The 16,443-nt window shown below is 40.1% G+C and overlaps 2 protein-coding genes across 2 annotated transcripts; both read right to left on the bottom strand.

The window, feature by feature from the left end:
* Positions 1-131: 131 nt before the first annotated feature.
* On the bottom strand, positions 132-7,322 carry LOC121786415 (50S ribosomal protein L20-like). Its single transcript, XM_042185043.1, has 3 exons — positions 7,169-7,322; positions 1,586-1,747; positions 132-593 (listed from the first exon to the last, which is right to left on the bottom strand). The coding sequence occupies exons 1-3, from the start codon at positions 7,190-7,192 to the stop codon at positions 405-407; spliced, it is 375 nt and encodes a 124-aa protein (XP_042040977.1). The 5' UTR covers positions 7,193-7,322; the 3' UTR covers positions 132-404.
* Positions 7,323-8,106: 784 nt separating this feature from the next.
* Positions 8,107-10,987, bottom strand: LOC121785759 (AUGMIN subunit 2-like). The gene is made up of 6 exons (XM_042184186.1): positions 10,573-10,987; positions 10,237-10,353; positions 9,964-10,068; positions 9,691-9,759; positions 9,169-9,282; positions 8,107-8,577 (listed from the first exon to the last, which is right to left on the bottom strand). Exons 1-6 carry the CDS (start codon positions 10,693-10,695, stop codon positions 8,278-8,280), a joined length of 828 nt encoding a protein of 275 aa, XP_042040120.1. The 5' UTR covers positions 10,696-10,987; the 3' UTR covers positions 8,107-8,277.
* Between the last annotated feature and the right edge of the window lie 5,456 nt (positions 10,988-16,443).

Here is a 16,443-nt window from a genome sequence, read left to right as displayed (position 1 = left end):
TCGCATTACCAAAAATAAAAAGATTGCTTTATAGATAGACCAAAATAGATAAAATAAAAAGAAACTAATTAAATAGCACTAGTAGTCGCAAACAAACCCATTCAAAATAAAATTGACTGAAACTGCTAATATATAGAAAGATCAATTTTACTTCCACTTGTGCATAAAAGGTGACTAGATTTTATTCAAAATGCAATAATACAAAACGACAGCAGAAAAATTAGGTGCAGAGGTGAACACAAAATGCCAGATACAAACTCTCAAGATTCTGAGTAATTGCAAGTGCATTTCTGGAATCGCGATTTTCCTGCATAACTTCAGCATCAACATTAAGTGAAAACATCAGCAGAGAAAATGAGGCTGCACATGTGTAGGATAGTCATCTTTAAATATCAAAACCACGTTCAGAGAAGAATCGCCAGGCCCTCCTTCTTGGGAGCTGCGGCCGCCTTGTTCCCAGGGAAGGCGCTGTGAGAAACATCCACCAGAGCTTTGAAGCTATACGGCTCGTGCATAGATATCTCAGAGAGAACTTTCCTGTTCAGCTGAATGTTCTCCTTCATTAGCCCGTGCATGAAGTTTCCATAGTTCACCTGTCATAAATCGTATGTAAGCTCAAATTAGGCAGGCCAAACTTCCAATCAAAACAATTCAAATGGAAAAAAAACCCAACTTTTTGATTGATAAGAATTACACGTGTGTGAAAGCTAAAGATGGCGACAAAGATCAAGATGGGTCTATCAGTTGTAACAGGACTGTATACTGCGGTTGCAGGAGAAAAGCTTGACAAAGCATGCTACCATGAAAAACAAGAAAACAGTACCATAATATATAATCAACCTCCCAACATCACACATCGCCCGTTCTTTCCCATTGTGACCAAGCACACAAAAATCATGAATATCCTCACGATTAAGGAGGCAACCCTCGATGGTCGAATGAAATTATACGAGGAATGATCTGAAACGCACAAGGGGCAAAGTTTCAATTTTAACTATCTTACCTTTTTCTCAAACTCAATAGGCCTTCTCCATTTCTTGAATCACTTTTCTACAGCATAACGTACCTATTTTTAAGTTATGTTTATGTGAATGCCTATCCAAATGCATAGCAATATCCATTTTCTCCTAGTATTTATAAGCATCACCTGCGAAAATTGGAAGAAACTCCAGTATTTTGGCCTTTCTATCTTTTGAATCGCATCTCTACACTCATAAGATCCTTGTTTTTCAGTTGATGTATTGTGTATACGAAATTACGAATGTCAAACAAATACATGGACATATCCATTTTCTCCTACCATTCTTACAAATTGACATATCGAATCCATCTCGAGTCGCTTCTCTCCACACGAATGCAGTCACAGCATCATTAACTAAACACTGTAAGCTCGTAATCATCTACATTATTTTTTCTTCGAATCTATTCATCATAAGCCTAAATCAATACAGAAATGACAGCCCTGAGCTACGGAATATCTAAAATCCAACCTTTAACAACGAAGCTAACAATTATTCACCATAAAAGCTTTAAAAACAAATCGGAAGAAAGCAGCGGGGCTACAAGATTAGTGAGAGAAACTGACCCCGTGCTGCCTGGTACCGGCGTTAATGCGCTGGATCCAGAGAGAGCGCATGTCCCGCTTCTTGTTGCGGCGATCTCTGTAAGAGTACTGCAGCGCCTTCTCCACTCTCTCCCGCGCAATTCGTATACAATTCTTCGCCCTTCCCCTAAACCCCTTCGCCAACTTGTGTTGCATGCACGATCGTGGAGGGGTCGATGCGTACATGCGACGTAAGAGTAGGACGCCTAAGTGCATAATAAATGAGTTGAAGGAATTGAATAAGGAGAATGTGACATCCGAATTGATGAGCTGGCAAGGTGGTACGGGTGAGGTGGTTTAGAGTGAGGTGGCATGCGTGAGATGAGGGAGTATAAAAGGATGGGGCCACCATCTTTTCATGCACGTCAATTGTGTGATTGTTCGTTGGGCCAAGGATCGTAGATCCGAAGCATTTCCTCTCGTTCAGTTGTTCCTTTCGTCATTTCACTTTCCTTAGCTTGTATTGTTCGTTTTAATCAATCCATCATTTTCGTTTCCCCCATTACTTGTGTTGATTTCTCGTGTTATGTTGAATCGGTGTTGATTTTGGTTGTCGTTGTGGTGTTTTGAGCTAAGATTGAGCTGAAATCACATCAAGTGGTATCCAGAGCTCTCGATCTCCGGACATGAGTTCGGCGACGCGCGGTGCCGAGTCGGAGAGGAAGATGTTGATGGAGGCGATGGAGAGGAGAATGGGTGAGATGATTGAGCAGTTTGCGAAGAAGCAGGAAGGGAAAATTGAAGGGAAATTGGAGGGTATTATGAAAGCTATTGCAACCATCAGCCTGCAAAATCAACAGTACATGCAGAATTCGGAAGTAGGTGAAGGTAGTGGGAAGAAGAAGGAAATCGCGGTAGACCTGAATGATGTGAGAGAGGATCTGGGAAGATCAACTCGATATGAGTTTCCTAAGTTCGATGGAGAGGGATTTGAAGGCTGGGTTATGCGATCTGAATTTTTCTTTGAGGTGGCAAAGGTGCCGTTCAAGGATCGAGTAAGAGTGGCGGCGATCCACTTCGAAGGGAAAGCCTTACAATGGCATCGGGGTTTTGCAAGCTTGCAAGGTGAAGCGGCTTATGCCGATTGGAATTGCTATATTGCAGCGTTGGGAGCGAGATTTGGCGCGCATGCTTACGAAGATCCACTAGCAGATCTTAGGAATTTGAAGCAGAAGGGTACTCTGCAATTATACATGGATCAGTTTGATGAGATCTACCCGCGAACGGGAATTAGAGAGGATCAGGCACTTAGTTTCTTCTTATCTGGGCTGGTTGATGAACTCCAAATGCCGGTGAGAATGTTCAGACCAAAGTGTTTGGCTGAGGCTTATTCGTTGGCTAAATTACAGGAGCTGACGGTGAGAGCTCTAGGAGGAAAGTCGAAAGCAAATCATAACGTAGGGCAGGGTGCAAGCAGCTACTATTCTCAATCCAAACCATTGGTGGTAACATCTACTAATTACAAGCCTAGTGGAAATGTTAATGCGGGTGGCGGTCGGGATAATGGCAGAGCTGGCGGAGCTAGAAACCACCATAACCTTACACCCGAGGAAATGGATGAGAAGAGGGCAAGAAATGAGTGTTTCTGGTGTAAGGAGAGGTTCACACCGAATCACCATTGCACTAAGCGACGCTCTTATGTTATGCAAATGCTGGGGGACGAGACCGAAGTGAAAGAAGATGAGGAAGGGGAGCAGGTAGAGGAAGAATCTGAAGATGAACTTAATCTGCAGTTATCTCTACACGCAGTATGGGGAAGAGAGGGTCCTCAAATTATGAGAATGAAAGGATTATGTCAGAAAAAGGTGCTCAAAATACTGATTGATACGGGGAGTACTCACAACTTCCTTAGTAGTCGAGTGGCTGGAAAAATTAAGGGCCAATTTGTGCAGGTTCCACCTAGAGCCGTGGAAGTAGCAAATGGGCAATTGCTGCAGTGTACTCAAAAGAGTAGCACCTTCCAGTGGGAAATGCAGAGTTTCAAATTCACCACTGAAGTTTATGTAATTCAGCTGGAAACTTACGATCTTATTTTGGGTGGCCAATGGTTATCTACCTTGGGAGAAATTAAATGGGACTTTAGTAAGCTCAGTATGGTGTTTCTGTTGAATGGGGAAGAGGTTAAGTTGCTAGGAGAGGATTGGCCTGTTAAGAGTGAGCAGCTGCATCAGTTGCATGTGTGTAAGCAAAATGATACAGATGATCATGAGCATAAGATGAGTTTGTTGATGCCTACTGCGGAAGGAGAGTTTGGAAGTTGCTATGGAATGCATGAGGAAGAAATTTGGCCAGAATTGGATGCTATACTGACAACTTATGTTGATATGTTTGAAGAGCCAAGAGGATTGCCTCCATTGAGAGCTCAGGATCATAAGATTGTATTGAAAGAAGGGGCCGAAGCAGTGAATATTAGACCCTACAAATATGCAGCTCAACAGAAAGATGTGATTGAAAACATGATTAAAGAAATGCTAGAATCGGGAGTGATCAGGGAAAGTCAGAGTCCATTTGCTAGTCCTATAGTCTTGGTGAAGAAGAAAGACTCTTCGTGGAGGATGTGTGTTGACTACCGATCACTCAATGCTATTACAATCAAGGATAAATACCCTATTCCGGTAATTGAGGAATTGCTTGATGAACTAGGAAGAGCTAAATGGTTTTCTAAGATCGATCTGAGATCGGGTTACTGGCAGGTAAGAATGGCTCCTGAAGATGTGTTTAAAACAGCATTTAAAACTCATGCCGGGCACTATGAGTTTTTAGTGATGCCTTTCGGCCTCACAAATGCACCAGCCACATTTCAAAACCTTATGAATACGGTGTTTAGAGCCCATCTAAGGAAGTTTGTACTGGTATTTTTTGATGATATACTCATCTACAGCAGCAACAAGGAAGATCATGAGAAACATTTGTCTGTGGTGTTGGGTCTGATGAAGCAACAAAACTTATTGGCCAAGAGGTCCAAGTGTGCATTTGGCTGCAGAAAAGTGGAGTATTTGGGCCATGTTATATCAAAGGAGGGCGTAGCAACTGACAGCAGCAAAACTGAAGCAGTCAGAGAATGGCCTCAACCAAAGACTATTAAGCATATCCGGAGTTTCTTGGGATTAACGGGGTATTATCGAAGATTTGTGTCAGGATATGGTGTAATAGCTCGACCACTAGTGGAAATGACCAAGAAAACCACGTTTTGTTGGACGGAAGAAGCTCAAAAAGCTTTCGAGCAGCTGAAATTGGCCATGGTTTCAGCTCCTGTATTAGCCCTGCCTGACTTCACCAAAGACTTTGTAGTAGAAACTGATGCTTCTGGAGTTGGAATAGGGGCTGTCTTGATGCAAGAGAAACATCCCGTAGCCTTTATCAGCAAGGCCTTATCAGTGAGATACCAAGCCTTATCAGTCTATGAAAAGGAGCTGCTGGCCATTTTAATGGCAGTAAAAAAGTGGTATCATTATTTGCAATGCAGAAAGTTTATTATAATGACGGATCATCAAAGTTTGAAGTATTTGTTGGAGCAGAAACTCACTACTCCAACACAACAAGCTTGGATGGCCAAGCTTATGCATTTTGACTATGAAATTCGGTACAAGAAAGGGGTTGAAAACTCTGCTGCTGACGCACTCTCCAGAGTACCAGAAACTATGGTTTATGCCCTTACATCTTATATTATTCCTATTGAGCTTATTACTAAGATTAAGGCATCTTGGGCTAAGGATTCACAGATCCAACAGATTATTGCAGACAAAAAGAAGAACCGTAGCTCTCATCCAAAATTCAGCTGGCATAAGGAAGAGCTAAGGAGGTATGGTAAGCTTGTAGTGGGTAATGATTTGCATTTAAAGGCTCAGATTCTATCTCTTTTTCACAATTCTGCCTTGGCTGGACATTCTGGAGTGTTGGTGACTTATAAAAGGATCTCAGCCTTGTTGTATTGGCCTAAGTTGTTGAAGGAAGTGAGGGAGTTTGTTAGAGTTTGTGTGGTGTGTCAAAGATATAAACCGGGTAACTCCGCAAAAGCTGGACTATTGCAACCACTTCCAGTACCTACTGCCTTGTTCACTGATTTAACTATGGACTTCATTGAGGCTCTTCCAAATTCTCAAGGAAGAAATGCTATAATGATGGTGGTGGATAGGTTGAGCAAATATGCTCATTTCATGGCGTTGTCTCACCCTTTCACAGCTAAACAAGTAGCTGATGTATTCTTGAACTCTGTCTTCAAATTACATGGTATGCCAGTTAAAATAGTCAGTGATCGCGGAGCTATCTTTGTGGGGGTTTTCTGGAAGGAATTCTTTGGATTGCTAGGTGTGGAGCTGTTATATTCTACAGCCTATCACCCTGAAACCGATGGGCAATCAGAGGTGGTGAACCGTTGTTTGCAGAGCTATCTAAGGTGCTCGGTAGGGGAGAAACCTCATTCGTGGGCACATTGGCTAGGCCTTGCAGAGTATTGGTATAATACTTCATTTCATACCAGTATTAAGATGACACCCTTTGAGGCATTGTATGGGTATGCTCCTCCTCTTCATGTCCCTTATCTACCAGGAGATTCTCAAGTTGAGGCAGTGGACATTGCATTGAGGGATAGAGAGGAAATGATTCAAATCTTGAAGCAAAACTTGGAGAAATCTGCAGCAAGGATGAGGAAGCAAGCCGATAAGCACAGGGAGGATAAAGAATATTCTATTGGAGATTGGGTATGGTTAAGGCTGCAGGCTTACAGGCAGAAATCCATACGAGGACACCATCAAAAGTTTGAGCCTAAATACTATGGGCCATATCAGATTCAAGACCGGATTGGAAAAGTGGCGTATAAACTGAGATTGCCTACTACTGCTGCGATACATGATGTCTTCCATGTGTCCTTACTGAAGGCCGCATCACCTCCTAACGGTCCAGTACCAGATCTTCCTGTTATATCCCATATTAATGATGCCATTCCTCAGGCAATACTCGAGCGGAAGATGATCAAACGACGTAACCAAGCTGTTACCCAATGGCTGATTCATTGGGTGGGACAATCTCCGGCCGATGCTTCATGGGAGTTTGCCGACGTGATTAAAGAACGTTTTCCTTGGTTCCTTGAGGACAAGGAACCTTAAGGAGAGGGTAATGTTGCATGCACGATCGTGGAGGGGTCGATGCGTACATGCGACGTAAGAGTAGGACGCCTAAGTGCATAATAAATGAGTTGAAGGAATTGAATAAGGAGAATGTGACATCCGAATTGATGAGCTGGCAAGGTGGTACGGGTGAGGTGGTTTAGAGTGAGGTGGCATGCGTGAGATGAGGGAGTATAAAAGGATGGGGCCACCATCTTTTCATGCACGTCAATTGTGTGATTGTTCGTTGGGCCAAGGATCGTAGATCCGAAGCATTTCCTCTCGTTCAGTTGTTCCTTTCGTCATTTCACTTTCCTTAGCTTGTATTGTTCGTTTTAATCAATCCATCATTTTCGTTTCCCCCATTACTTGTGTTGATTTCTCGTGTTATGTTGAATCGGTGTTGATTTTGGTTGTCGTTGTGGTGTTTTGAGCTAAGATTGAGCTGAAATCACATCAACTTGAATACCTCCTTCTTGTTCATCTTGATCGCTGTTTCTCTCTCTCTCTCTCGCCTCTTTCGAATTGCAGCAATCGTTTTCCTAGGGTTTTTCTTTCGATTTAGGAATGGGAGAGGGTTTTAGCTTGCTTTTAGATGTGCTCTTGTAAGTTAGTCGCACATTGGCATCTGAGGTTTTGAGATATTCACTTTTTAGCCCCTGATATTTTTTCACCTTAATTTTTTATTTTTATTTCATTCTTTTACTATCTGTCAACGAAAAATAGTCATCTTTTAATAATTTGTAGTCGTTTATCCAATTAGTCTCTATGTATTGGTAAATATTTTCTCAAATGAGGTGTGTCCTCCTTTGCACTAAAATTTCTTCAACTTTTTTTTCTATTTATTTCTTATGTCACTAATTTCTCATTAAACTCATGTCGTCTATAATTAAGATTATTTTTTGTAAAGGGGTAGTAATTAATTAATGAGACTACCATTAAATTGTAAAACTAGTCGACCTTATCTTAAATTTTTAGTTTTGGTGGACAGAACGAGTTTTAATGTAAAATCAGTAAATTATTAGAAAGGAAAAAATAAAATAGATAAGGTATGAAAGAGAAAGAAAAAAGATAGATAAAGTAGGGGAGAAAATATAAAAAAAGGAAAATAAATTTGAAGAAATTCTCTATTTTTAATAGTATGAAACTAATTTTAATGGGCAAACCAAAATAAAAATATGGAAGTAATGTAATGGACAAACCAAAATGAAAATTTGAAAGTAATGTGGAGTACTTTTTTATGGATGAGAAAGTATAAGATAAACTAACATAGAGTATCAAATGTAAGGTTTTAAAGAAAAAATAAAATAAAAATGGTCATTTTAAGTGCTTATATTTGCTCATTTTTTCTTTGAACTATAAGAATACTTCTCATCAAATAAAACCTGCAAAATAATATATCGTAATACATAAGCTTTTAAAATTAATAGTAAAAAAAGAAGACGGAGATTCAATGTCACATAAAGTTATCCTCTATACAAGAAAATCACACAGCAACAACATACAGATTGTTAGCAGAATCGTACAATCACCATTTCTTAATCACGAGCTGCTTTTAGCAGGAGGCCATCACAATCTTCGGTTAGAGGCTGCATCGACATAATTCAAGTCGCTGGCCTCTCTGCTTGCATCATCCCCTTCCTGTTGTTCGCTGCCCGGCCTTCTCAGGCTTCCAACGGCCAAGTCATCAAAACTTGATTCATTTCTCCATGGTGGAGGTGTCACACATTCTGATTCTCCCATCGCTCTCTGAGAGGAATGACCGACTCTCAGGGTCTGCAGTTTCGCAAAGGACTCCCTCATTGCAGTCATCGCTTCAAAGAATCGGGTGCAAGATGCCAAAGCAACAGGAATTGGACGGAGCATCTCCTAAAACAACACAATTTGTAATTTCCATCAAGTTTAGAATCTGGCATATAACGCTTTGTACGAAGAATTATAAAGAAATTACATATATGAAAATGAAATCATGCACTTCATCTAACTATCTCATACAGTTTAAGCCATCAGCTTCAAAAAAATACTCCAGCATTAAGTGCTAGGCAAAATAATAGTTACAGAAAAAGGATTCATGCATATGATCCAAGAGTATTCGTTTCGATACTCCATTTTCTTCAATGAGCTGCAACATTAACCCGATGCTATCACAGTAGCTAACCTAAGAAACTTTTCGTCCATCTCAATTGAGGACTTTTATTGGGGCCAGAATATTAATTCTAGCTTGTGTTGTCATGTTATTATGTGAACTTTTTCACGAACAATGTCCTCATTTTCATAGTACTTGACCATTAAGGTTAGTTTTTTCCTACTGCTATAATCATAAGCCGGTACGAAGAAATATCTAGGAATCAGTAAATTCAAATATTTACTAAAACATGTAGAGACAGAAAAGTACGCAAGTGCAGTGTGTGGTATTTGTTAGATTGAAACTGCAAACTGAAATGCACAGTTTTAACTTACCCCCCATACAGTAGGTGGTTCTTTAAAATTTTGGCTCCACTGAAAATCAGCAACGGAAGCTGTTAAGGCCCCATAATCACTCGCTGCCTTCATTAGCAACTCTGAAAATTGTTTCTATGCAAATCAGAAACACCAAAACAAGTATTAGAGATCTCTCAGGAGTCATTTTGGAGGTCCACAAAGTGAATTTTGATAAGCAGCAAACTAGACCATATAGATAGTACTTGCAGGGGAAATACACACAGAAACTTCAGGCAGGATATTTCAGAAAGCATCGACCTTATATGAATGGTAAATAGACAACACGTGAGTTCACAAATTAATCTTCAAGGTTGTGAAACATCATTCTTATAGGCTAATGGTGTGATATTAGATTACCAGAACCAGAACAACCTTACAATATGTATTTCTTTAAAAAATGAGCATTGATGTGGTTGAAACTTCTGATCTTGTTCGACTTCAATACACAAGTATCATATGAAGGCAATAATATACGAGTAAATTTGATCACATTCAGTATACCTGAAACTCAGCTTCCACAGGTATGCAATCCAATGAGTAGGGCTGCTGAAGGCGGGCTATAATCCGGTCCTAGAAAGCAAGCTAGCAAGTTAGCGAGCTAGTACTATACTTATAATTTACATAGAAACAGTGATTAAGCATAACGTGCGTGAACAATCAGAAGAAGAAAAAAAGGAAAGAGAAACATTTTCTCAGAGATATCTTATCAACAAATTCTTTCTTTTACTTCCATCCGAAAGCATAGGAATTCGCAGAACCTCGTTTGCTATTTACCTTGTTTTGAATAACATCTTTCAAAATAGATGTGATTCGAGCTAAAGTCTCAATTTTCTTCTCCATTTCACTCACATGCGTCAAATGAGCCACATTCTTGTCTTCCTAAAAGTCCAACAAAGAATTATATGAGCTATACAAACAGAATTGTAAATCCAATGCTAAATTTCAAAACTACTACCAAATATAGCAAATGATAACAGCAACAACACAAAATTATCAAACCAACCCTCGGAACCCAAAATCCAAGTAAAAATTGCCGAAATGTATCACCTTTCTGCCTTGAAGTTCAACTTGCAGATCCGCGATTTTTCTCTGTACAGCGGTCAATTCTCTCAATATCCTTATCAAATCATCTCCCTTTGCATCGGATAAATTCTGAATTTCCTCCTGATCGAAAAACAAATCCAAGTCAAACACAAACTCAGCATCGCCAACATTACCACAACACGAGATCGAGCATGAAAATTTTTTCAGTGCTAGGGCTGATGAACTACGCGCAATCGCAAAAATTGCAGTACCAACTACCTAAACACACACAATCACACACATATTGGAGCAATTCTAGAACAGATCCAGCATCACTAGGATTTCGTAGATCTTGGAGACCTGAGAAGGAGGCGGCGCGACTGTGAAACCGAGATCGGCTGCGATGGACAAGGCGTCGGACATTCCCCCCACTCTCCTCAGAGGCTTCTTCCCCACCCAAGTGGTGTCGCCGCCCATCGACATCACACGTTTTTTGTATGTTGGTGTGTGTACAAGCGGGGACGTCGGCCGGCAAAATTGCCGGCGATTTAGACGGCGGAGGATCGGAGTGAGTTACAGGTGACGAAATTTGAATTGTGCAATTTCAAATATTGAACTGGATAAAGAGGCGTAGTGATGTTATTATGATTGGGATTCGTGAATTTGTGCTGAGCATAATGTTAGAGAAGGCTGCGGTGAGCTGACTAGAGTTGCTTGCAATGAGCTGAATGAAGATGATCCATGTCATTGCCATGTGAGCAAGTTTGGAGCATGAGATAGAGGAGGTAGTGAACACGTGACCTCTAAGATGACGCAGTATCCTTGCCCCCTGGGGAAATAAATCCCCAAGATGCGCCTCCCAGGGGTCGAATACGTGACCTCTAGGATGGCGCGGTATCCTTGCCCCCCATTTCAGTGAAGTTAACTGATGGGAATTTCTTGATTTGGCAGCAACAAGTAGATGTTGCTGTGTATAGATACGGGCTTGAGTCATTTCTCACTGGAGAAGCCAACCCACCACCACAAATGATTGTTGATCCAGCTGCAGGATCTCTGGTGATTAATCTAGCATTCATTGCTTGGCAGAGGCAAGACAGGAGAGTTGCAGGATGGCTGCTCTCTTCACTGTCTGAGGGGGCTCTCTCTCTTGTTGTTGGTCTCAGATCCGTAAAGGACATATGGGGAGCACTAGAGACCAACTTTGCTAGCCGCTCAACTGCAAAAGTTATGCAATACCAGCACCAGATGCAAAGTCTCGGAAAGGAAGCACTCTCAATGAGTGAATATCTTGGTAAAATGAGGAACTATTTTGACCTTCTCAGTTAGTTGGTTGCAGAGTCTCTGATGGAGAGCAGATTCTACGCATTCTTGGAGGCTTAGGTCAGGAATATGATCCAGCTGTATGTGTTGTCACCTCCATATCTGAACCTTGGGCGATTGGTGATATATCCTCATTTCTTCTCAGCTTTGAGTCCAGAATGGAGACAACAAGAGCAAACTCTTCCAGCACTAAGGGATCTCAACCCTCACTCCACTTGGTGCAGCAACAGTCAGGGCCAAAGAAAGATCTACAATCCTACAACAACAAGTTTGACGCAGGAGGAGGAAAAGGTGGATCTAGGAATCAAAGATGAGGTAGAGGTGGCAAAAGATTTGGAAGGGGAGGCAATAAAATCATATGCCAACTGTGTGAGAAACCAGGGCACTCAGCTGCTAAGTGCTGGCACAGATTTGAGCAAAACTACACTCCCCCTCAAGTGCAATTCAGAGCAAATCAGCCCTAGTAGTAGCAGCAGAAATACTACAATCCTTCTGCTCACATTGTCCAGTCAGTGCCAAGATCTCCTACAACCAACTTCTCAGCAGCAAATCCCTCTGAGTTGGGATATGATTCTGCTGCTTCCTCCAATTGGTATCCGGATTCTGGAGCTACTCATCATGTCTCCAATGATCTTGGAAATTTGAACATAAGCTCAGAATATACATAAGGTAAAAGCTTGGTTCTTGGTAATGGTCAGTCTGTTCTTGTTGCAAATATTGGTGAATATGTGATTAATTCTCATTCCTCTACTTTTTCTAGAAAGCTTCATCTTAATAATCTTCTCCATGTTCCTAACATTATCAAAAATCTTCTTAGTGTATCATAGTTTGCTAAGGATAATTCAGTTTTCTTTGAATTTCATCCAACCTTTTGTTTTGTTAAGGACCTGTGCACCAAAGAAATCGTGCTCAAGGGAGCACTTGAGAAGGGTCTCTACCATTTCCTAGTTGATCATTCCCCAATTAAGAGAAGCAATAGGCTCCAATCTCCCCATTTCTAGCCAAGAAGTTCCAGCAGTCCATTCCCTCAATCTGTCTGATTCACCTTCTAGCAGTAGTTCAAGCTCACCTTCTAGTCTTGATCTTGCTTTGTGACACAATAGACTAGGACATCCTACTCTAGATGTTGTGAAAGTACTTTGAATAGTTGTAATATTCCCTTTGTTTCAATGAATGATCAGTCTCTTTGTCATCCTTGTTCCATTTCCAAAGCACATAGATTGTCTTATTCTTTATCAAATTCAGTTTCTGATCATCCTTTAGAACTCATTCATAGTGACTTGTGGGGACCTTCTCCTGTTATTTCCAGAAATGGTTTTGCCTATTATGTGTCCTTCATTGATCATTTCTCGAGATTCACTTAGATTTATCTTTTGCAAAATAAGAGTGATGTTTCTTCTGTTTATAAACAATTCAAATCCATGAGGGAAAATCATTTTGGCTCAAAAATTAAATCTTTGCAATCTGATTGGGGAGGTGAGTTTCAAGGTCTAACTAGCTTCCTTAAGGATTGTGGAATATCTCACAAAATCTCATGCCCTTATAAACCACAGCAGAATGACTTGGCTGAGAGAAAACATAGGCATATTGTAGAAACCGGTGTTGCTCTTTTAGCTCAAGCTTCACTCCCTCAACACTTCTGGGATGATGTTTTCCTCACTGGAGTCTACTTGATAAATCGAATGCCCTCTAAAACCATCAAAAATATCTCACCCTATGAGAAACTGCATTCTCATAAACCTGATTATTCGTCTCTAAGAGTCTTTGGATGCTTGTGTTATCCCTTCATTAGACCCTATAACAAGCATAAGCTGCAATTCAGATCAGTTAGAGCTACTTTCTTAGGGTACAGTTCATCTCATAACGGGTTCAATGCATTACTTCATGATGGGAAAGTTATTGTCACAAGAGACATAAAATTTGATGAGTCTTCTTCCCCTTTCAAATCTCTTCATTCTGCCTCTGACCCTTATCCTCATCCTGTCACTTCTGTTGAACTTAGTTCCCCTACTCTATTTGTCCCTTTTCAGAATTATCAGCCTCCATCTCTTCCATCTGACCAATCTTCATTTGCACAGCAGTTAGACTCTGATCCTCCTTCTCCAACCTCTCATGCTCATCGATTTTCCCAATCTTCTCACTCACGTTCTTCTTCTGATTCTCCAGCTGTTCTATCTGCTTCAGATACTTCTGCCCCAGATACTTCTTCTTCTACTCACTCCACTCAGAATACTCATCACATGACCACCAGATCTAAAGCTGGAGTTTTTAAGCCAAAAATATTTTCCTTAACCATTTCTCAATCACATATTCCCAAATCTGCATTAGTGGCTCTACTAATACCAATTTGGAAGGCTGCTATGTTGGAAGAATTCTTAGCACTTCTCAGAAACAAAACTTGGATTTTGACCACTTTGCCTCCTGGTAAAAATTTGATAGCATGCACTTGGATCTTTAAGCTCAAGTTTCATCTATCTGGTGCTATTGCTCGGCACAAAGCTAGGTTAGTAGCTCAAGGGTTCTCTCAACAGCCAGGTTTTGACTTCAATGAAACATTTAGCCTAGTAGTTAAACCTACTACCATCAGACTGATCCTCAGTTTGGCTGTTAGTCTCAATTGGTCCATCACTCACTTGGATGTGAACAATGCCTTCTTGAATGGTGATCTAGAGGAAGATATTTATATGAGACAACCTATTGGTTTTGAGCAAGGGGGTCCGCACCTGGTCTGTAAACTTAAAAAGGTCATCTATGGACTAAAGCAGACTTTAAGAGCCTGGTTCTACATTGTCCAATTTGTTCTCCTTTCTCTTGGCTTTTCTCAATCCAAGGCTGATGCCTTCATGTTTTTCAGACAAAGAGGGGATGAAGTTGTGTATTTGTTGATCTATGTTGATGATATTCTCATCACTGGAAATTGTTCTTCTTCTATCCAGAAAGTGATCTCCAAACTGAATTCCCATTTTTCTTTAAAAGATCTTGGGGAGGTGAGCTTGTTTATGGGAGTTGAAGTAATCAAGACTGATCAAAATGGTCTCCATTTGTGTCAGTCAAACTACAACAAAAATCTTCTAAAGAAGACAAATATGACAGGGGCAAAGGGCTGTCCAACCCCAATGGTGTCCAGTTGTGAACTTAGAAAGAACATTGTTGAGCCTTTTTATGATCCTAAACTGTTCAGAAGCATGGTGGGAACCCTCCATTATGCAACCATCACAAGGCCTGGCATTAATTTTGTAGTGAACAAAGTCAACCAATATATGGCATCAGCTTTGGATCCACATTGGAAGACAGTTAAAAGGATTTTGAGATATCTGTCTGGCACATTAGATCATGGAATTCAAATCCACAAATCAAATGGTGTGATTTCAGCCTTCTCAGACTCTGATTGGGCTACTGACTTGGATGATAGAAGGTCCATCAGTGGCATCTGTACATACTATGACAGAAACTTGATTTCATGGTGTGTAAAGAAGCAAGGTGTAGTTGCTAGGTCCAGCACTGAGGCTGAGTACAGAAGTTTAGCACTGGCAGCTTCAGAGATTACTTGGTTGAACTCCTTACTTGGTGAATTAAAAATCAAGAGAAATGCTAGTCCAGTGATTTGGGTGGATAACTTAAGTGCTATTGCTTTGGCTTCAAATCCGGTTATGCATGCAAGAACCAAACATATAGAGCTGGATATTCATTTTATCAGAGACAGAGTTCTTGGAAAAGAAATAGAACTGAGACATGTACCAACAGCTGATCAAATAGTTGATATATTCACAAAGCCTCTGAGTAAACAATCCTTTGTGAAGCTCAAGGAAAGACTAGGAGTAGTATCCTTAGCCTCACTCGGATTGAGGGGGTGTGTTAGAGAAGCTGCAGTGAGCAAACTGGAGTTGCTTGCAATGCTGAGCTGAATGAAGATGATCCAAGTCACTGCCATGTGAGCAAGCTTGGAGCACGAGATAGAGTCAAGATTGTACCACTGCCAATTGGTGAAGATCAGAGAGATGTTGTGGTCTTGCCCAACAAAAGTAAGGACCACAAGTGTACTTGGAGAGACATAGTTGTTAAAGCATTGATGAAGAAGAAAGCTTAGTGATTCTTTTATGATTAGTGTCTGTAATCGGTTTGTACAAGATTAGTTAAGTGTTCTAGATCCTTCCTAGTCTGGATATAAATTCAGTTTGTATGTTACATTATCATTCATCAATGAAACAGTAAAATTATCCTATTGCATAGATTATCAAATATCTTGTTCTACTTTCTTCTTCATGTCTTTGCTTGATTGTTTTCACAGAATACCAGAAATTTGATTATATATGATTTAAGTTCGAACTAAATTAGGGAGTATTAAAAATTTTGAATTGGATTATTTTTAATTTGAAATCCATACTTTCTTCGTTCCATTAAAGTTGACCACTTTCTTTTTTAATTTGCTACAATAAAGATGTTTTATTCATAAAAATAATAACATCTTTATTTTCATTTTATTTTCTCTCTCTTATTTTATTCTCTACATTTAACATATAAAATAAAGTTGAATAAAATTTTATACCGCTCAAGGAAGGGATCATCTTCCTTGGACGGAATGAGTAATAATCCCTATTTATTAATGCTCAACACAACAGATAAGCCTATATGAATCACAACACATTAAGTTACTCCATCCGTCCGTATTTATATATTAGTTTTATAATATAAAGTGAGTGTAATGAGGTTAGTAGGCTTCATTTACCAAAGATAGAAAAAAGCAAAATGAACAATATTTTGCGGACGGACCGAAATGGCAAAAGTGGACAACATTTCACGGAGAGAGTAATGTAAAACAACACATTAAGTTAATATAAAGCAATACAGTCCCTAAAACGAAGCAACTAGAAAGTACATTTTATTTATCACTCATAAATGTCTAAGAGCCTG

The sequence above is a fragment of the Salvia splendens genome, chromosome 22 (genome assembly GCF_004379255.2).
Source record: "Salvia splendens isolate huo1 chromosome 22, SspV2, whole genome shotgun sequence".
NCBI lineage: Eukaryota > Viridiplantae > Streptophyta > Magnoliopsida > Lamiales > Lamiaceae > Salvia > Salvia splendens.
This window is presented reverse-complemented; position numbering and strand designations above follow the sequence as displayed.

Bases quoted from the DNA above. Each gene is read 5' to 3' on its own strand.
- LOC121786415 (XM_042185043.1), bottom strand. From the start codon at position 7,192: ATGAACAAGAAGGAGGTATTCAAG. The intron at 1,748-7,168 runs TTGATGTGATTT...ATGCAACACAAG, and splicing joins ACAAGAAGGAGGTATTCAAG to TTGGCGAAGGGGTTTAGGGG. The intron at 594-1,585 runs GTCAGTTTCTCT...GATTTATGACAG, and splicing joins CCGGTACCAGGCAGCACGGG to GTGAACTATGGAAACTTCAT.
- LOC121785759 (XM_042184186.1), bottom strand. From the start codon at position 10,695: ATGTCGATGGGCGGCGACACCACTTGGGTGGGGAAGAAGCCTCTGAGG. The intron at 10,354-10,572 runs GTCTCCAAGATC...TTTTTCGATCAG, and splicing joins TCGCGCCGCCTCCTTCTCAG to GAGGAAATTCAGAATTTATC. The intron at 9,760-9,963 runs GTAAATAGCAAA...CTTGCTTTCTAG, and splicing joins AAGATGTTATTCAAAACAAG to GACCGGATTATAGCCCGCCT.